Here is a 22848-nt window from a genome sequence, read left to right as displayed (position 1 = left end):
TAACAAATAATTTTCAATGATGCTAAAAATCTTGAATGTTCTAATAAACTGGGAAAATAAATTAAAAAATTACCAAACACACTCTTCCCATTTTATATGAAACAATAGGAGAAAGACTAGCCTTTGGAAAAAAAACCAAAGTCCATCAAGTTCAACCCTTCCAAGTGAACCCATCACACACATAAACCTATACTGACCTATCTATACACTCACATACATAAACTATATATACAACGTCAATACTAATTGTAGATTTTACTAGCTTTGGATATTATGCTTGTTCAAGATTTCATCCATTGGAGGAATGCAAAAGCCTTCGTATACTATGGGATTCAGATGCTCATTAACACCTCTTTGTTGAAGTCTGAATGCACGGTCCTCCTTCTCTGGTACTTGGTTCGTTATCGATTCCATAAAATAAATGTTTCAAAAGTACAAGCATCCAGGTCTGGATCATGTCTTCTTCTCAAACTAAAACAAATCAACCTTATATGCATTGGGGAGTGGCTGGTAGACTTTACATTTAAAACACAAGGTGATATTATGCCTGGGAAAGGCATGCCTAATTACTAATAAATGGTGCCCACTCTCTACATTCCCAAGTCATTCTATCTACAACATATTTAAGGGTTCAGTTACTAGCGCAACTACATTTGTGGCCACACTTATTCATTAAAAGTCCTTGCATCTATTGAATTCTGTACTTTCTGGACTATTAAGACAGAAATTGCACACAGCAGCTTGCAGTGGAACATGTTTTACCTAAAAGAAAAACATGGCAGAACTGCCACACTTTAAAAGGAACAAAAAAAAAAAAAAACAGATTCTATGAAGAGAAATGTGCTGCAAAACAGGATCACACATAACAGTGTTACATGTAACAGCACCATCTAGTGATCCTACAATAGCTGTCAACACATAACAGTGTCTAAAGCTGCTCCTTGCACTTGCACATTTTGGTGTGACACACTAATGCACCCAGCATCCTGTTCTGATGAATCATGTGCAATGCACCTGTTGAAACAGGGAAAATAGCTCTAGGGTTCCCAGAGTGACCTGTGTCAATAGACACAGAGTACCTGTGCCTAAAGAATTGGGGGCCGCCATCATTTTGAGACCAAGCACCAGTGTCGGACTGGCCCACAGGGATACCAGGAAAATTCCCGGTGGGCCCAGGTGTCAGCGGGCCCTCCTGCTTCTAGCCATTTGGACTAATTCAAGGTCATCACTTATTTTTCTATGGGAACAAAGCAACTAAATATATAGAAGAATAATTTATAGTATGCAAAGATAAAAAAAAAAAACTCTAGAGACTATAAGAAGTAGATGAAAACTAGTTTGGAGAGTGGGCCCATGGTCTAAGGGTTGGGCCCTTGACATCCCAGTCCGACACTGCCAAGCACCAAAAATGACGCCTGTGATTTCCATGCAATTGCATCCTTTTCCTGCCAAAGTGTATGTGCAATATGAGCATTCTAACACGTCCTATGCCATTGTGTCAGATGCATTGCCATTTTGAGGCTGCTGTTATTTTAGAATTGTGGGGAATACACTGGGAAGAAACATGGTGACTTGCACTTTTTTACAATTTTACTGGTAAATGAATCCCATTGCCAGGAAAAATATGAATAACCTGTTAACTGGAGCAAAAGCACCATCTTTTGTATTGTTGTATGATGAATGTGCATGATCAATGTTTTGGATAGCTCACCACTAAGAACATTGGTGCCTTTATATGGTCATCATTTATTGACCTTTGTAATATGAATGCAATGTCCACGTCTTGTTCAATATAAAAAAGATCAATGAAAAACAAGTAGCATAAGGAGTTAAGAAATCTGTAAAGTATGTAATTATATATATAAAAATTATGATGTGGACACTGATATTCTAAGACAGTTTGCAATTGTTTCTTATATTTTATTATTTTTTGTTTTTCAGTTATTTAGCTTTTTATCAGCAGCTCTTCAATATGATATTTCAGCAGCTATTTGCTAGGGTCTTCTTTACCTTAGCAACCAGGCAGTGGTTTGAATAAAAGACTAGAATATGAATAGGAGGATGATCTGAATAGGAATATAAAGTAATAATAATGTAACAATAATAATAAAATTGTAGCCTCACAGAACATCAGTTTTTATAGCTATAGAAAAGGAAGGGAAATAATTCAAAAAGTATAAAAAATAAATAATGAAGTTAACTTAAAGGGAAACCATCTCTTTAAGGGTATCCATATTCATTCAATGCATAAGGTCCCCAGACTATGTCAGTAATTATGTTCATAGTAGGCAACAGTCACTTTTTCTTGATTTGCCTTTGTCCTGACATTTCTAAAAGAGAATAAAAAGACATTTTTTAAAAAAAAATAAAGAATGTTATAATACCTGCCAAAAAAACAACATAATAGTCAACAGTTTTCTCACCACCTATAACTTATGACCTCATCAGCCAATCTAAGTTCACCAATAGATTAGATGTATATAGACTTGTGCTGGGCTGGTTGTTTATTAAAATCATCACTCTGTAATTTGCCAAAAATCTTTTTTTTTGTTGTTTGGGGTTTTTTTTTTGCATAATGAAATATAGTTCTAAGCAACTTTCCAATATACATTCAGTTAAATGGGGGACCTGTCACCCAGACATAAAAAAGCTGTTTAATAAAAGTAAATCTTCAAACTATACCTGAAACCTAAATTCCACAAAATGGCACCTGCCTGCTTGCTGTGATTGTGAATTCCAAGGCTGCATATAATCTTACACAAAAGAAAAACACATTGGAATAATTTCTTAGGGTAACAGGTCTGCTTTAAGATTTTCATAGGTGTTGAAGTTAATTGTAAGTTCTAATTTCTGTTAAAGCAGTAATTGTTATCCTTTCTCTTCTTGTGACTCTTAAAGGAGAAGGAAAGGCTAAGTCACTTGGGGGTGCCAAAATGTTAGGTACCCCCAAGTGACTTAAATCGCCTACCTTTTCCCCCGGGCTGGTGCCCCTGTACGGAGAGAACAGCAGCAGCCCAGGGTACCTGCATGCACAGTAGAGTGAAAAGCCGAACTTAAACTGATAAAGTCGGCTTTTCACTCTACTGCGCATGCAATTGTCCCGGGAATTTGTCGGCAGCACGAATACAGAAGGAGGAAGCGCTCGCTACAGGTACCCCGGGCTGGTGCAATTTTCTCCTAACAGGGGCACCAGCCCGGGGTACAAGGTAAGCGATTAAAGTCACTGGGGGGGAGCTTTAAAGGAACAGTAACACCAAAAAATGAAAGTGTATAAAAATAATATATTATATACTATTGCTCTGCACTGGTAAAAGTTGTGTATTTTCTTCCTAAACACTACTGCAGTTTATATAAATACCCTGCTGTGTAGCCATGGGGGCAGCCATTTAAATTGAAAAAAGGAGAAAAGGCACAGGTTACTAAGCAGATAACAGATAAGTAGCAGATTCCCATTGTATTCTACACAGTTTATCTGTTATCTTCTTATGTAACCTGTGCCTTTTCTCCTTTTTTCAATTTAAATGGCTGCCCCCATGGCCTCACAGCAGCTATTTCTATTAACTACAGTAGTCTTTCTGAAGCAAACACGCAACTTTTACCAGTGCAGGGCAACGGTACATTATATTTTAATTATTTTAAAACATTTTTATTTTTTAGTGTTACTGTTCCTTTAAAGTCTTTTGAGAGGAAAGAGCTGTGCATACTCTGGCCATGGGAATGAAGGGTTTTCTGAGGGAGGAAGTCAGATACCCTAAGAATATGTATACAAAAAAGGAAACAAGAAATCCTGTGTTTCTTTTGATAGAGTGCTTTTGTGAGTGCTTATGGTTGTATTTACATCCAAATTGTAAGCTCTATGGGGAGGGACCTCTATTTTCTTGTATCTTTGACTTTTAAATTATTTCAACTGTACCTTGCATTTTTTTGTATTTATTGTTATACAGGTATGGGATCCCTTATCCGCAAAGGGGTTATCCAGAAAGCTCCGAATTACGGAAAGCCTGTCTCCCATAGACTCCATTTGAATCAAATAATTCAGAATTTTAAAACTGATTTCATTTTTCTCTGTAGTAATAAAACAGTACCTTGTAATTGATCCCAACTAAGATATAATTACCCCTTATTGTATGCAAAACACTCCCATTGGGTTTAATTAATATTTTATTGATTTTTTAGTAGACTTAAGGTATGGAGATCCAAATTACGGAAAGACCCCTTATCTGGAATACCCTTGGTCCCGTGCATTCTGGATAACAGGTCCTATACCTGTATTTGGATTTATCTATTATTATCTTAACCCCCTGTTTGTATTAATCTATTCTACTGTACAGCACTGTGTACATAAGAAGTGCTTTATACATAAAGATATACATACATACATAGACCTTTCTGATAAAGCTTACTAAGTTTTTACCTTTCCATCTCCTTTAAAATAATTGTATCAGCCAGCTTACAACATGGTTTCAGGAGTCAGATGCTTTTAACTGCAATTACCAATACTTTTAAAACCACTGAAAATATATAATTAATGTACCTTGAAATGTTGGTCAGAATAACATACTCTTTTTGCGTGGAGATCCCCTTTAATAACATTATTGGTGTTTTGGAAGTTTAAGAAAGTTGATACATGTAGGGGAATGTAATAAAAGTAATTACAGGGAAAAATTAATTTATTGTGAATTATTCTTCAACTGTGGAAATTACCTATAAGTTCTGCAACTGCCCAAAGGTATTTAATGATGCCTCCACCAGAAAAAAATATTTTAGTATGCACCAGTGTTCAGTGTATGTAAAAGAACTGCTAACTGGAAAAGCTATAATTTTGCTACAGAGAGGTTTTTCAGTCTTAATTCTACCGATTTTTAATAAAAAGAAAACTTCTATAAAAAACCTATATTACACACACCCAACCTAGCAGTAGGGCTGCCACAAGCAGAAATGGTGAGTAGGCTAAGGGCCCCTAAATAGGTTATCATTATATAAATGTGCCATTTTTAAGAACATAAATAAATAGGTAACCAAATTAAAGTATTATCTTAGGAATTTACATTATTCACCTATTATACAACAATTAATTTTGCACATGGAAACTCTACCTATACGCGGACAGAGAACCTGCTGACAGATTAGGTGCAGGGATTGGCTTTCAGCAGCTCATTCTGTAATACTGATAGCCCAATGGGGGGGTTATATTTCCACATTACATATGCATATAAGTACATCCTTTGGGGTGTACACGGGGTTACAGGCATTTATGTGTATGATAGATTTGATCAAATGGCTGGCATCTGTTATTTTGGAACCAGTCAATATTTTAGAGTTTTTTTTCTTTCCTGTCCTCTGGATAAGCCAGGAGTGGTTTGGGATGTTTTTATTGTTTTGTGTGTTTATTCCCCTGGCAACTATGTATATAACTATATAAATATTGACATATCTCTGCAATCTTCATTTACCTGCTAATTGGAAATATCTTGTAAGGGCATCTTTTTGAGTGCTTCCTGGGAACGATACTCCATCTGCATAATTTTCAGTTGCAGCCAAGCTGGTTTATCAGGAATTGCAAATGCCAAAATCATTTTGAGAATGATAAGTATGTGCTGTTGGGAAAAATAAACACTGTTTGGTTATTTTAAACGCATAAGACAAATAATAAGGAATACCAAAATCCCCGGAATTTATCTGAAACAACATTGTCTCTTTACATAGAACTACATGCCAGAACTCATTTTATTCATATTGTTACACATCCCAGTCAACTACCAGTTCAGAAATCATTGTGATAAGTGGTTGCACTACAGAGACTGTAAACATACAGGTATGGGATCCCTTATCCGGAAACCCATTATCCAGAAAGTTTCGAATTAAAGAAAGGCCATCTCCCATAGACTCCATTATAAGCAAATAATTCTAATTTTCAAAAATTATTTGCTATTTCTCTGTAATAATAAAACAGTACCTTGTACTTGATCCCAACTAAGACATAATTAATCCTTATTGGAAGCAGAACAATCCTATTTGGTTTATTCAATATTTAAATGATTTTTAGCAGATCTAAGTTATGGAGATCCAAATTATGGAAAGATCCATTATCCGGAAAACCCCAGGTCCCAGGCATTCTGGATAACAGGTCCCATACCTGTACCTCATTTCACAGGGTGAAAATAAAGATAAGTAGGGATACATTGAATTCATCCATTCAGAAATTGGACAAATACTGTACAGGAGCTTCCACAATTATTAGGATTAGGATTATTATGCAAAAGAAACATATATTCTGCTTTGAAATAAGATTCTTCATCATTTTAAAAACAGTGTTTAGGCCAGAGGATTTTTATTTGAATACAGCGTTTGCCACATGTGAGTATAAGGCTAACCTCAGCAGCAAGCATGTAGAGCAGTATTTTCTCTGGTCCCACTTCATACTTCTTACAAACAGCCTGTATCTCTGGTGAGATAGCAACAAGGAAACAGTTGGTAATGACAGAGAGAAATCCAAGAGTCTCAAATGCAGTCTGGGAAAAGAAACACAAGAGCACCATGAACATGCTTGAAATCACTGCTCAATTCAAACAACTCCCCACACTGACAGAACCTTAATCAGTAATGGGATTGCTATTGGATTGCCATTAGAATTATCGCTGCTGTGTAGTAAATAAGAAAAATGACAGGCATCTTGGAGGCCTGTAACCCTCACTGTCATAGTTATGTGTTTAAAATGAAAGGTATTTGGTACAGATACTTCCCTACAGCAGTGTTTACTGGGGGGCTGCAGTAGTGGTGGGTAGAGGGCACATCCTGAAGGCTGGTTATGGTTTGGGGTGATTGTCTATTTGTTCAACTAGATACACTAGGAAGGAAGATATTTGGGGTAATAACTTATTAGCCGTCCTAGATAGTCTTAGAACTATAACTAAATGACTGTTACAAGCTGACCATGAGTTGGCCCAGGACTGAAAAAGTCCAACAATTATTCTCTTAGAGACTGTGGGATAAAATGAGCTGGCTGCAAATACTGTAGCAGCAATAGGTGATGGATCTTGACTGAAGTTTCAGATGTTTTTTCATTTTGTAATATTCACATTAATGCTTGTGATCTAAAAGGACCATAACAAGGATTGTTTCATTCTTTGGAATGTCACACTACAGAATCTTTCTGTTGTTTGCAGGTACGCAATATGATCAAAGAAATGTAAGAAAATCCCAAATCATCTAAAATGTTTTAAGCTTTCCATCAAAGGCAGCCTAATTTAACCTTGGCTTACTTTGGAGGAAAGGGCTCACCAGCCTGATCCACCAGATCATTCGGAAAGTAAGAATATTCAGTGCAATCTTGCATTTTCCATATATCCTAACTTGTGCATTGTTATGCTGTTTCAAAAAAGTCCATTTGGGGCTTTAAAGGAGAAGGAAAGGTAAAAACTAAGGGGCACATTTACTAACCCACGAACGGGTCGAAATGAGTCCGATTGCGTTTTTTTCGTAATGATCGGTATTTTGCGAATTTTTCGGCGTCTTTACAAATTTTTCGTTACCAATACGATTTTTGCGTAAAAACGCAAGTTTTTCGTAGCCATTACGAAAGTTGCGTAAAATCTGGCGATTTTTCGTAGCGTTAAAACTTGCGCAAAAAGTTGCGCTTTTTTCGTAGCGTTAAAACTTATGCGAAACTTCGCACCTTTTAAGTTTTAACGCTACGAAAAAGGCGCAACTTTTCGCGTAAGTTTTAACGCTACGGAAAAATCGGGCGATTTTACGCAACTTTCGTAATGGCTACAAAAAACTCGCGTTTTTCCGCAAAAATCGTATTGGTAACGAAAAATTCGTAAAGACGCCGAAAAAATCGCAAAAAATACGAAAAAGTCGCAAAATGTTCGTTTTCAAGTCGGAACTTTTCCAATTCGGGTCGGATTCGTGGGTTAGTAAATCAGCCCCTAAGTAAGCTTTATCAGAAAGGTCTATGTAAATACAGCCATAAGCACTCACAGAAATGCTGCACTGAGTTCTCCGTGGAAATATTTCTTGTGTCAGTAATTCCTGTGCCGGAGACACGTAGCTTTCTGTTCTCTGCTCTTTCCTGAACCCCCTCCCTCAAGAATGCTAAGAACTCACTCCCCCCCCTTAGGAATATGGATCTGAGCCAATCAGCAGGAAGCTGACTCATAGGGGGAGATTTATTAAGACATGAGACAGGTATCACATGAGTATGTATTAGACTGAAACCTATGCCTGGATACGGTATTTAATCAGCTGATTATATTCTATCTTTGTAAATCACAATATGTTAAGAGCTTGCCTAGAATCCATTTTATCTACCTCCTCCTGTGTGTAACACATTAGCAGTGGAAACTCTGTTGGTGAGCTAGATGAGTTAGCCTGACATTTTTTGTGATAGTAAAATAGAACGTAATATCTTAGCTATTCTTATTGCTTATCACACTGCTTCCAGACTTTCTTGTAGAAGCAAAAATCATTTCTTAAAGTACATTTTTACAATATATGGCCTGTATTGTGTTTCATAGCTTCTGTGCATTGATTATCTGACCTGCCAAACTCCAATGCTTGCTGCTGGGTATGAAAAAGGTTTCTGGAATATCTGGCATAACTTAAAAGCGTCTGTTCGGATCTCAGTGATATTATTTAAAATCAGCAGGGCAGCGGTCAGAGGATAAACAGAGGAAAAAAGGCTGACATAGCCAAACTGGACCAAAAGCTCCATATAGTCATCAAATAAGCCCTGTAAAAAGAATAGAAAAAAGGTGAAACTTGGGAGGTCAGTGATAACGAGGAAATATTGTACTCTATAAATACATTCTTTAATAAAGGAAGGGGACAATCAGACACATTTATAAATACATTTGTAGTAATGCATTGCCATTTATATTAATAAAAAGCAAGCCAAGAATGCAGGAGACAGTATCGGTGCTTTATTTCCTATTGGTGAGTTTTGCTGGTTTCGATATATGCCACAAATAATCTACTTTATAGATGGATTGATTTTATTTTAAACAAAACTTCAAATTTACATTTACTTCTAATATAATGTAGATACTGTAGCAATATTCTGTCAACTAACAATTGGGCTTGACCTTTTAATTGTTTTGTTTTTAATAACTAATGAGCGAATCTGTCCTAGTGAAACTGTTTGTTGCACGCCAAACTTTCACATGGCGAATAAATAATCCGCCAATAGCGAAACGCAGAAATTCACTGCAAATTCATGCTCGCCCATCACTTATTACTAAGCTTTTTATTTAGCAGATACCCAGTTTGAAATTTCAGCAGCTACTGCATCTGGTTGCCAGGGTCCAATATACCCTAGCAACCAGTAGTGGTTTGAATGACAGACTAAATATAAGTAGGAGGGGGCATGATCAGAAAGATAAGTAATACATTGTAGAACAGCAATAACATAAATTTTTTTAAATTAGAAGCTGAAAAGAGGAAGAAATGGAAGGAAAATAAGTCTAAAACTATAAAAAAAAAAAAAAGACAAGATTTATTATCATCAATAAAAAGACAATCTACCTTCATTTTAACATGTAGTTTTGTGGTAGTTTCATCTAATTTAAAAAATATATATAATAATAGATAATAGATATATTTATATACAACTTACCGGGTAAGAATACATGTCTCCTTCAGAAACAACTTCATCAATAAAGGGATATGTGTCTACTTTGGACTTTTTTACCCAAACAGAGTCAAGTTTAAGCCTCTGTTTCAGGTACGGAAGTAATGACTCGTTAAATTGGTTGATTACTTGAGACACAATAAGAAGAGAGGAGAGGCGCTGTGGGAAACATAAAACACATCAGGATGTTGATGCAGAATAATGCATTTTATAATCTAATCGTGAATGGTGAAAATAGGCCAATACACCATTATAAAACACTGTAAATATAGTTTACTGTTTGCCAAAAAAATGAAGCTTTGCTTGGGTGAGTGTTCATCTTTCCCAACCCTAAGGCCATAGTGACAATGGAGAGGCTCAAGAGCAAAAAAGTAAATGTGATGCCCAGCCTTACCTCAATAGATTTCTGATGCTATGCTACTATTTAAAAAACTATCTAAAGTCACATAAAAAATAATATCACAAAAAACTTCAGTAAAATGAAAGAATAGGTCAGTAGTCTAAATACTTTTGCAGGGCATTTTTTATTCACATATCAGGGGCCCAAGACCTGTATGGTACATAATTTATTTAGGTTATTTTGGTTGCTCTTTGTAATATAAATTATCACTGTTTATTTTTGGCTATTTTCTGGCTAACCAATACCATCACTGCTCTGCCCCTGAGCTGTCAAATCCTGTATGAATCGTTTCACATTTATTATTATTATCAATACGTCTTTATAAAACTCCAACATATTCTGTAGCATTGTACAATAAATGGGCGTGTACATTAAACATACAAGAAAATATACAAAACAGCCAACCAATAAAAGAGGTAAAGAGTAACCGTCCCGAAAGAGCTTACTAACGCAACAGACTCGCTTTTTTTATTGATATAACACAATTCCACTACAGCACATAAAATAAATATTTAAAAACATATACCCCACTGATGCCTCAATTAATGTAATTTTATTGGTATTTATTTAGATTTTTGAAACTAAGCAGTAGCTGCTGCATTTCCCACCCTAGGCTTATACTCAAGTCAATAAGTTTTTCCAGTTTTCTTAGGTAAAATTAGGTACCTCGGCTTATATTCGGATCGGCCTATTTGAGTATATATGGTATATGTTCATCAGAGTAACTTGCTGCTGGTTTGAAGTACATAAATACATAGAAACAATGAAGCTAGAATTCTGGCTTTCTAAATGAATAATTACTAACAGAATCCTAACCTCAAATACATACATCCTGTATTTTTCAAAAACTTTAGGCTGACATTAAATATAGGGCCCCTATGTAGATAGATTCAGCCATAGTGAATGGCTTTTGTTGTGCTGGATGCAGTAGCTATGCAGCCTATCTCTTATGCAGCTGCCAGAATGGGCTGAGCCACTTTCTCTCATTCTGTTACTGGGATATTGTTGTGTACATATTTCAGATTCCTCCTTTTATAAACAGGAAATTACATTCAAATATGATTAAATGAATGAAATTCAAGCATAACAGTAGTACTATGTAGTAGTAGTACTAAGTGACAAAAAGATTTTGGAAAAATGTATTAAATGCTTATATATGGAGCAATACGGCTGGCAATTCAACCAAAGTAGTCTGTAGTAGTAGTCAAAGTAGTCTGATCAGTGAATGGTTAAAGGCCATCAGTCAACTTGGAAAACTGATTGCACTCATTCACGCTCATTCAGCAAAACAAAAAGGTCAGTGCAATCTTGGCCAAAACATACATGAGAACAGGATTTGATTTGTTAGATAAACAGCCCCTATCTAAACCTTATGTCACCCCAGTACTCAACAACCAAATGCTAGTTGTTAGGGTGGCTGGTAAAAGTACTGAAATGCAGATGGAATATAATTTAAAAAAGCAGTTACAATGTGCTCACTAACCTTTCTAAGGAGCTGAAGATCTTGCAGACAGAAGGTTATATAAAGTAAGAGTCCAAAACAGTTGATGAAGCGGAACTAGGGAAAAGGAAGTATATTTTGGATGGTGGACTTGTTAAAAATAATGACATCAGCTTAAAAAAAAAACAATACCCTCTTCATTAGGTACTCACAGTAACATACAGTAACATAAAGATATATATATATGCACTCAAGAGTAAAGAAAATGTTGGGTGATGTAGGAAACTGATCAATAGTGTAAAGGAGTCAAACACTAGCAGTCTCATCCTCCCTAAGGGTTAGAATTTCAGTCTCCATGGGGAGGTTTTTCCAGCATCAGCCTTTTTGCAATATTTTATAATACACTACAACACCTCATTGCTTCACTGTTTGTATGATATGCACACAGTATGTATAATATGTAGCAGGTATACCTGGGCAATTGGCCAGATCAGTGATTTTAATTGTCACTATGAACCACACGTTTGGGTATATATCAATGTTTCCTGGATATTTTCATTTTTATATATATATATAATATATATATATATATATATATATATATATAGAATATAGGAATATAGGCCTGTGTGTGCCCAATTTGAAATAAATCCCACTTGGTGAAACACATAACAAAAGGTTTTCCAATGCTGAGGAAGAGAAGCCACTTACCACAAGTACCTTTATGGTTAGGTGATTTTGGAAAGAAGACTCAAGCCTGTGATTTTCTGTTTGGTTAAAAGGAAATTCTTGTCATATTTTATATATTTGTTATGTAATTAATGTGAAACGTTTCTATTATCTGTATGATATCTTGCATGCTGATGCCTGCTGTGTTCTTTATGTTTCTCCATAAGGTTATGGCTTTACGTAAAGTTAAATTGTGTTAGACTGTATCTCTGAGAAACTGACAAATACAGTATTATTTGCCACTTCTATATAAAATGGGGACAATGTGAAGAATCATTGTAAAGCAGATTTACTCCAAAAGCTTTTCCATTATCAACTCTTTTTTAATCTATTATAGGTATGGGTCTATTGTCCAGAATGCTTGGGACATGGGATTTTCTACTTAAAAACCGTTTTAAACTCTTTAGCAATGTATTACTATCAATATGGATTTATGCTAGCTTAGTTATGATCAAATACAAGGTACTTCTGTACTGCTTAGGAGATATCAGAATATTAGGTTTCCAGATAAGAGATCATTCTACAGGTAATGCCTTTACTGGTGAATTACCTAAATATTATTCATATAGTAAGTAAGCAAACATAAATCATACATACCAAATTCTGTTAAAGCTGTGGCCGCTTTCATGTATGCAGAATTTAAAATTTCCATGAAAAGTGTGTAGCAAATACTAGGTAGGTATAGTCCTATTACTGCCACTTTGCTGGTGTTTTGTTTGTACCAATGTTTAATCCATGTTTCCCAGTAAAGGTACATATCCATCCCATCAATAGCAATTGCCAAGAAAATGCACACGGAAGGTACTGTCACAAAGAAAATCCTCATTTTCCTCTTCCAGTGTGGATAGTGGGGTTCCAGCCTTCCTGTTATGGGGTTCTTAATCAGTGTGCCCCAGAACTCAGCTCGAGGAAGTTTTAAATATTTCTTCAAGTTTAGCGTGCCCCAGAAATAAGCTTTTGTAGCACTATGCCGCTTCCACAGTTCCAAGGTGACAGTGGACCAGAGAACATTAAACACGGCAAAGATAATGTATTTGTCTGATGAGTCTTGAAGGAAAGCTGGAATATAACTAAGAAGCACCATAGCGATGAGAGAAAGAGTGAAGAATCCTAGAAAACTAAAATATAATGCAATGGGCTCTCCAAAATAAGCACGCACAGTATCTGTAAATATAAATACAATTATAAGAATCCACTAAACACATGCCTTATTCATCTAGCATTTCAGTTGTATTTGGTTGGCATTGCCAGAGGGAGATAACAACAGAGATGAATCAGAAAATGCCCAAAGCGGGTGACAAAATGTCCAAAGTTTTCTACCTACAGGTGATAATGTAAATCACCAGAGGGGAAGCATACATGGAGGGGTCTAGGCACAAGTGAAAAAGAGTAAATAACATTTTTGAGCAGCACTTAATAGATAAATAGAATTCTTTAATAAATCAGGCCCTATATTTTAAATTCAAGCATTCATATTTGGTGTAAATTAATTAATTTATGTCCTAAAAGAACTAGCACTTGTTTTATTACTTACCAATAGGTTGAGGAGCCAGACTTATTTCTTTGTACCACCTCTTCTGCAAAAGCTTTAATTTTTCTTTATCATGAACTGGGTAGAATTTGACAATAATCCCCCACTTTTGCAGAAAATGAACTAAAAAGAGGAGAGACGTAATGAGATACGACTATGATTAATTAATTAATTAATTAATTGAACAGGAAAAGCTGTTAAATTGTAGCATACTAAATGTTATGAGGGCAGTAAGAGTATAATAAGAAAGTTTATCAATGTTTGGAACAACACTGCTTCTTGATTAGTGAGTTAGAGCAAAGCTGCTCACTACAGCTATGCAGTATTATGAACAACTTTTAACTTTAGTGTGATCTAAAATATTAACTGCTGAGAGTCAGATTTCAGAAGTTAATGTTGTGTGAGGCAAGGTGCTACTTAATTGTTAGTACTATATAAATAACTGATGATGAATAAATAATACAATACATCCTGTTGAATCATGAGTGGATGCATGCAGACACAGCCAACAACCCTCGGCTCTTCTGCTCGAGTATTGGTACATGTAGGAGAGAGCTTTATGCCTGTGGTCATTGTGGCTGTTACTAGTGGGATCATATGTATGTGCTTTATTACAACAATACACAATAATTTATTAAAGGGGTAGTTCACCTTTATATTAGCTTTTAATATGATGTAAATATTGATATTCTGGTACTAATTGCAATTGGTCTTCAATTGGTTTTAATTTATTTAGCTTTTTGTCCAGCAGCTCATTTGTTATTTTAGCAGTAATCTGGTTGCTAGGGTCTTATTTACCCTAGGAACCAGGCAGAGGTTTAAACGAGAGATGGGAATATGAATAGTAGAGGGCCTGCATAGAAAGGGGAACCACCACTTGTTGGTTTTCGCAGTGAAAATATAATTTATCATATTTCTCAGATAATATCTTTTCAGATATACATAGTATATATATAGTATAAGGAGGTATAAAGTCAGTAAAGGATAACTTATGTAATATAAATGACAATTCTTTTAGTAAGCAAGTCTTTCAGATTATTTATTACACTTCACCAAACTCTGGCTTAGTATTATAAAACTAATTGGTCAGAATCACTGAATATTATACAGTTTGGCCATAAATTAGCCCACCCTGCCAGCATTGATCAGTATGTTCAGAACGAATGACTAAACCAATGGAACCAAACGCAAATAAGCCAATGTGACCTCTCCATGCACACAATGCACAATACGTGTTAGCAGCAGGAAAACTGCACTGTGTTTGGGGGGAACTATTTGTGGCAAGTGCTTTTTGCCATTACTAAATTAGGCCTGCAGTACTTAGTATAAATGCCACAGTAATTTCCATATGCGTGGAAGTGCAGAGACCCTTACCAACATGCTGTCCAGGATACAGTCGATATTCAGGGTATCCTGGGAGGCAGGTCTCTTGTAGTATTTTTAGATTTTCCACTTCATACTTCAGTAAAAACTGCTGCTCGGCAAATGTTAGGAAGATGTTTATTTTTTCTGTTGAAAATATATAACTAATATATTAATAAAATGCTAAATGGTAATGTTTAACCCTTTACATGGCAGACATGATATAATCTGTTTCCAGGTTTATCTTTGATCTACAGTATGTGTACTGGCAACATGTTACACTTATAGATCATGGATGGTTAATTTGCACTACCATAGCTATTATGTTGAACCTGGTCTACACAAATCTCTGTTATATAGTATATATTTTTACTTTCTGTACAAATTAATAGAATTGCCCATAAATGAAATAAGGTTCTTACCTGAGTTTAAAAAGTTATTTCTGTGCTTATAGGAAAATGTGGTTATTGACTTGTAATGGTCAGCTTTGGCCAGACCCAAACATTCTGTTGTCTGCAGCAGTAAACATTCAGTGGCAGAGAGTAGAAGTATATCATCTTCATCATCTTCACCTGGATGAACCAAAATGTGTGCACCTAAAACATTAACAAGCAAAAATACTATGGTTATTCCGTTGCCCAAATCTAAAAAGGCATTGCTTCAGAATGTCCTTGCTCTATACAAAAAAGCTGTTGCCATAATAATTGCACCCGCACAGACAATCTACAGGCAGTCATTTAGAAATAGTTGTAATTATTTGTCATAGGACAAAAGGCTACGCGTGAAATAATCACAAAATAATGCCAGATGTTATGTGGCAGCCTAAGTAAAAAATGTTGGGCCTGCTCTGCCTAGGATCTGTAAACCAAACACTACACCATCCAATTCCTGCAAACTGCCTTGCTAAAGATTCACAAGTTTGGCAGTGGCGACATACACAGTCCACAAGAGGACCATTTGGGGGCTCTTTATTGGACACAAGGTGCATAGTGCGATCAAACTGGGGAAAGACGTGCTCCGTGAATGAGAACTAAGGGTGCACTCTTGCTCCCCTCAGTGCTCTTGCACTGCTTCCTTGAGTCTAAGTAAAGGACAACCATGTTTTATTCTATAACCATATTAGTACACTACATAGCAAGCTACAGTTTAGAGAATAGTTGACTAGTAGATCAATAGTAGATCAATAAGTCTGGCGGTAAAGCCAGAGGGAAATGTTACTGTTCCCTAGTTCACTTATAAAGGATTTGTAGTAGTATACGTATCAAAAGGTAAAACTAGAATTCCTAAAAAAGAATTCCAAACCTACAGTGCTGTACATAATAATATTACATATAACTTTTAGGTACAAATGAGTCATTTGTTTGCATGACAATATGATTATAAGCAGTGTTCACTTTACTGGGGGGTTGCCAATAAAAAAAATCAAGCGATTACCTTATTATATTATGGAAGACTTACAGTGCTTGTCTACACTGAGTGAAAAATTGCTCATCTTTTACTATGTGGTTAAAATGGTTTACTTTAAAGGGCACAACTGAAATATAGCATGTTGTGTGGCCTCTTTTGGACCTGACTTACTTATTTGCTTGAAAATGTTGTATCTCCCTATAAAGCCATGGTTCTGACTTGACCAAACAAATGTGCTCATAGTGCTGTCCTGTCAGTATCAGTATATAAAATCCTCTCACAACAAACATAATGGCATGAAATGGTTGCAAAAACCTCCAACGCTATACAGAAAGAGATCATAACATTGTGGCTGACATGTCCACTTAATATAATTCACAGAAATAATTAAAACAAAGTTTGGTTGTACTCCATATTAATTAATGCAGTAGCCTGGGCCTGACAGTACAGGACAGTGCTAAAAACCTAAAAAAAAAAATCATATGTGAGGACCATCTATAATGGGTACATTGCAGTATCTAGTAACCCATCAATTCTCAAGGTCATTACTTAAATCCATTAAAGCAAAATTGTCATATTCAATATATAAGGCATATCCTAAAAGAATGTTGTTTATTGACATTGGTATTGGTAAAAATGTTACCCCCATGGTTTGTTGGAGATTCCAGGACAGATATCAGCCACTTCTTTGTCTCGGGTTTGATGCTTTCTCTTAGTCTGATTACAGCAAGTGTTTGGATAGTGGGCATCACACAGCACTGACAGCGAATTGCAGTCCATGATCCCATTGTGTTTTCATATATATCTCTGAAGGATGTCCTTTAAAGAAAGCGTAATGTAAATAGCTTAAGGAGAAATAGTTACTTTCAAGCAGAAGCCCTGGTTTATATTGCACTGTGTTTGCTATTAGACCTGGTATTTTAGCCATCTAAACAAGCCCCACCTAGTCTACTGAGTTCAACAGAACCCATGAAAATAAATATTCATGACTTGACCCTAGAAGCCTTGCCAAAGAAAACTGCAAGTGTTTATACATTAAAAAAAATAGCTTTCTTTTAATAATACATCATTTTTTAGTCAAAATTAACAATAGGAGTACATTATTCTAACTTGAAAATATTCTTGCATATACTATATGGTGAGAACCACAATAAGGATTATTATCATAATATAGTTTTATAGATTATACACAGTTTGTTTAGTAATAATACTACACCCAAACTAGGTGATAAAATCGCCCTGAACCAACCGCAATTACATTTATATACTATAACTTTTAAATATTATTTACAAATTTCATATTAGTACATGATTTTTTTTATAAATAGTACAAAGCACTGTTAAAATGCGGTGCAGTGATGATCAGGGGCAGAGGGGAGTGATGGGCAGGCACTGGGCGGACAAGGGATGGAGATCATGCACAGGACACAAGGGCCCGTCCTAGGGCCCAAGTAGTGTAGTGGGGTTGGCAGGCACTATCTTGCACCACATTCTCTTCTCTATGATCACCAACACTGAGGATGTGAAATTAAACCCTGGTCCAGATTAGCTATTAACTACACATGCAATGTTAATCCTCCTCTACAGTTATAGCCTTGACCCACACACACAGAAGGATTTGATTAATTTAACAAGATGAAGAACTGCCAGCTCCACATGCCTGTCTGGACCTGCATAGGACACTATCTGACCTGTTACAGAGGGTGCCCACTTGTGTCAGCAGTGCTGCATAGCAATAAGCATGAACAAAGAATAACAAACATTTCCTGAAAATGCTGCTGTTAAATACTACACTGCAGGAGCTTGAGATGTCACCCACCAGAACAAACAACAGCAAAAGGGCACGTTTAGGGGGTTTTGCAGTTCAAGACAAGGGAGGGCTCCTGCGGGGGGTGAGTGAAGATATTCCATAGGCTTTAGTTTTATTGTAATCGCTGTAAAGCAAAGCGTATCTTTTGTATGCATCCAAACGGTTACATTTTTATTCAGAATGACATTTTAAATTGTTTTGGAAAATGTCTCCAGCTGTCCAGTGAAGATCATTGTGTGTAAACAATGCTGTCCCATAAACATGAGAGATGAGCTTTTCAGCATGCCTTTGCTGGTTATTTTTTATTATTTTTTAGATTTTCTTGGCCTTCTAAATCTTCTTTTCTTGGCCATTTCCTTGTTCTCAGCTGTTCCAAGTAACATCCCACAGAATACTATAAGGATAATTTACTATAACTCCAGACTCAATGGGTAGAAATATAAGGGGTGCAAAAGCACACCTCTTAGAGCTCATTCAAAAAAGGCACTTGTGTTTCTGCAATTAGCAACCGCTGCCCTAGAGGAGCTTACTATCTAAGGTCCTTTTTACATACATTAAATTTACCAGGAACCTGCATGTTTTTGGGAGGAAACTAGAGTACCTAGTAGAAATTGCTTTGCAGATGCCCCAGCTGGAAGCAAATCTCAGTGCTGCAAAGCATTAATGCTTACCACTGACCTGCTGGGTATCCCACATGACCCCATTTTATATAAAATGTATGTTGGATAAGTACTCACTCCTTCCGAGCAGCATAAGCATCATCTGTCACATAATAGCTGGATGGTCGTGTTCTCTCTGTACAAACAAAAGTCAGCAATACATTGACAATAAAAAAAGTGTATTATTATATTAACACAAAAGAATGAAGAAAGACAAACAGACAACCTCTTTTTATTTATTTGCTGGAAACTTGGCCACTTGGTATGTCTACTACTAGCAGGGGCATAATATGCAATGACTGTAAGGCACTGGATGCAGAGTAAGGGAGGTGACAGTAGCACAAGAGGGTTGGGTACAGGGGACAGACATTGCTACCTGGGTCACATAAAATATAGATGTTGCCATCTTTTAACCTATAAGTTAAATGCATACTGCAAATTGTAAAGCACCTGTAATACTTAAAGAAAGTTACAATAGAAGTCCCTATCTGCAAAACTATGAGGTGCCTTTTATAATGTGATAATGTAACTGGGCTCAAAGTGTGTAGTGCAGTTTTAGGTGCCAAGAAGGAGCTTAGCTGTTCTCACATATTTCTGCATAAAAAGAATGAAATCGTTCCAGTGAATGTCAAAATCACGTTTTAATTCACCATTTGGACTGCAGATCCATGAACTGGGTAGGTCTTAAGTCAGTGTATGGCCATCTTAAAGGAACAGTAACACCAAAAAATAAAGTTATTAAAATATACTGTACTGTTGCCATGTACATGTAAAGGTTGTGTGTTTGCTACAGAAAGAGACTGCTACAATTTATATATATGTCGTTTATTTTATACATTTTTGTTTTTTTGGTGTTACTGTTCCTTTAAGCCTCCCCAATTCAAAACATTCACCCTCCAAAGGTGGAGCAATAAAAATAAACTTTGCAGGGTAATAGTCCACAAAGAAAAGTTTGTGTGACCTTCCCATTTTCGTGTTACTGTAAATACCATTAAGTACAGCTATCCTCCTTTGTACAAAAATGTGACAAATATGCTGCAGACTCATAGAAAAACTACAAAGCATATCTGATATGATGTATCTATAAGGCAGCTATAACCCCCTTCATATGAGTTGTATGTACTGGCAACTAGAAGCTACTGTCTGGGCTCCATAGCAAAATCATTTAATTTTTGTAAATAAGACTTTTTTTCTAAACATAGTAAGTTGCAAAGCTGTCTTCCTCTATAGTTACAGTAATCGTGCACATTATATATATTGCTATTTCATGATGTTTACATTTAAATAGAAGAATGTGACATACCTTTTCTCTTTGCTTAGCTCTTAGTGCAGTGGTTTTAGATAAACGCATGCCCCATGTGTAGTTTTACAGCACAGTGGCAGACCAATACATACTGATTTTCTCCTGAATTTCTTCTGCATAAAATAAGAGCAAGATTTAAAAAATCCCAGGTAAACTCTGCAGAGAAATCCTTTTTGCTTGTTTGAGTGACTTTCGGTTGTAAACTACTGAAGTGATATGTGACTGGCTGGACAGGTCTGTTCAGGTATGGGGTGTGTCCAAACTTCAGAAACAAAGATATTCCTTTCCTGTTTTCCCTTGTTAGTTATACAACCATATGAAACCATAAAGATAGGAACTGTGAATTAATAGTACAGGTATGGGATCCCTTATCTGGAAACCCATAATCCAGAAAGCTCCAAATTACAGGAAGGCCATCTCCCACAGACTCCATGTTAATTAAATAATTTAAATTTATAATATTATTTCCTTTACCTTGTACTTTATCCCAGCTAAGATATAATAAATCCTTATTTGTGGCAAAACAATGGGTTTATTGAAAGTTTAAATGATCTTTTAGTAGACTTAAGGTATGGAGATTCAAATTACAGAAAGACCCCTCATCTGGAAAACCCCAAGTCCTAAGCATTCTTAATAACAGGTCCCATACCTGTAATATAGTTTGCTTTTTATAATATTTTAAAAGCAGGGACACACAAAATAAAAAAATACAAACTGAGTTGCTGATCAATCAAAAGATATGAATGCAGAAATGGTTCTGTGCAGCTGCACACATTCATCCAACAGTCTAACAGGACCATTCATCTGCCTTTTGGCTACAGTCAAGTGTAGTAAAACGAACACAACACTGAAAATGTTGAAACTAAGAAATATTTTTGTTTTCTGTGTCCAGAAATAATGCAGCTCTAACTGTAACAGGAAGAAGTGTGGAAGCAAAAGGCAGAACTTAATCCATTAATTGGCTGATGTGGCCTAGCATGTATGTGTGCCTTGGTTTGTTTGTGTGCACTGTGAATCCTATGATTCGAAAGTTAAATGTTGTCCTATTCTTGTCTGATATAAGATTTAAATTGTTCAACAGTTCAAGGTCTCCTTTGTCCTTATTTTTTTTACTTTATAATGCACCTAATGTTTTCCATGAGTGACAGTTCTGAACTGCAAGCAGGGCAGTTTAGCACTGACTCTTCCTATTACTACAGAGCCATGGGTTTATCTCCTAAATGTGGCTTTCAGCTGGCTGGATTTAGTAATAACTGCTGAATCCAACTGCAGCTGTATGGCTTTTAAAGCTTGTATGTAATCATGACATATTGAACCAGATGCTATTGGAGCCTGGGCCACCAGGATAATACAGCATTAGTAGCGTAGGCTGGCTTTTTTGTTTCTATAACAAAAATAAACATAAAGAGGTTGGGAGAAAAACAAAAATAGTTAAGTACATTGCGTTCACATTATCAATCAAAAATGTCCATATGACACCAAATACATTGATGATTTTATAACTGGCTTTAGCTAAGATTAGGTACATAAGCATATAGTACTATAGTGTACATGTCACTATAAGTATAATGTATAAGGTCACTTTTTGTTTTCTAGCAAAGAAAACAGTTTGACACAAACATGATATAATTTGCTTAGCATCTGAAAGAAAATAACAAATCCCAAGTAAACAGAGCTTGGAAAAGCAAGGAATTTGGTCCCCCATGCCAAATCAGATAACAGACAGTTTCTTATCCCAGTGTTCTTGCATTGTTAAACAGTCCTAAATCAATATAACTGTACTTGTGTAATCTTTTTGGCATTTTTTTTGGGTGCTCAGTTTACTCAGGCTGTGAGATCCAGACAAAGAGACAGGCAAAGGGTAAAGTCCAGTTTACTCAGGCAGAGCAGTTAACTGTTTCAGGCTTAAACCACCACAAAAAAGCTTCATATGGGGCCCACATTGTGAACTCATTACCAATTAAAGTTTAGATTTTTAACTTGTGGATCAGAAACCAAAAATGTGACCCCATGATGTTTAGAGTCGGTCTTTGGGATCCCCATAAATAATCAGTATTATTTTTTAAATAGACATTAATGGTTGTGTACCCTAAAACAGTCACTTAATAGTCCAGTATAATGGAACATGTACCAGAATATACAATTGTTAGAACTGGGATGGAGGTAGTGCATTTCTTTATCTGGGAAAGTGGAATGATGAAAACGTATAATCCTCCTTGGGTTATTAGCCTAATTAGTGGTTGGGGGTTGTTGAGTCCAGGAATAACAGATATTCCATCCAGGAGTACCATTCTAATTCGCCATCATATGATCTATCAATAAGAAGGTCCCTTACCATGTCCATTGCTGCAACCAATTTTTCCTTTGCTATAAAAATATATTTCCCAGGGAGGGGAGATTTTTTTCAGATGGCTGCGGGGAAAAATATAGCTGTGATGAGAATATATGTTGCCATTTCTGAGAGATGGTGTGGCGGGGGGGGGGGGGGAGGTATAGTATGATCTGTATGTAATCTTCTATGTCCTTTCTTTGGTAGTGGTCCATACAGATGTTCTCTGTAAGGCTAGAGTTAGAT

At 36.1% G+C, this 22848-nt stretch overlaps 1 protein-coding gene across 1 annotated transcript; it reads right to left on the bottom strand.

Annotated features, from left to right (window-relative positions):
* Positions 1-2054: 2054 nt before the first annotated feature.
* On the bottom strand, positions 2055-20520 carry ano10l (anoctamin 10 like). Its single transcript, XM_002931676.5, has 14 exons — positions 20274-20520; positions 19049-19106; positions 17145-17320; positions 15517-15690; positions 15107-15241; positions 13736-13855; positions 12799-13365; positions 12184-12239; positions 11515-11589; positions 9617-9790; positions 8543-8734; positions 6375-6512; positions 5454-5597; positions 2055-2330 (listed from the first exon to the last, which is right to left on the bottom strand). The coding sequence occupies exons 3-13, from the start codon at positions 17287-17289 to the stop codon at positions 5457-5459; spliced, it is 1917 nt and encodes a 638-aa protein (XP_002931722.2). The 5' UTR covers positions 17290-17320; positions 19049-19106; positions 20274-20520; the 3' UTR covers positions 2055-2330; positions 5454-5456.
* Positions 20521-22848: the final 2328 nt, after the last annotated feature.

The sequence above is a fragment of the Xenopus tropicalis genome, chromosome 4 (genome assembly GCF_000004195.4).
Source record: "Xenopus tropicalis strain Nigerian chromosome 4, UCB_Xtro_10.0, whole genome shotgun sequence".
NCBI lineage: Eukaryota > Metazoa > Chordata > Amphibia > Anura > Pipidae > Xenopus > Xenopus tropicalis.
Note: the sequence above shows the minus strand (reverse complement) of the source record. Positions and strands in the feature narration are given on the sequence as shown.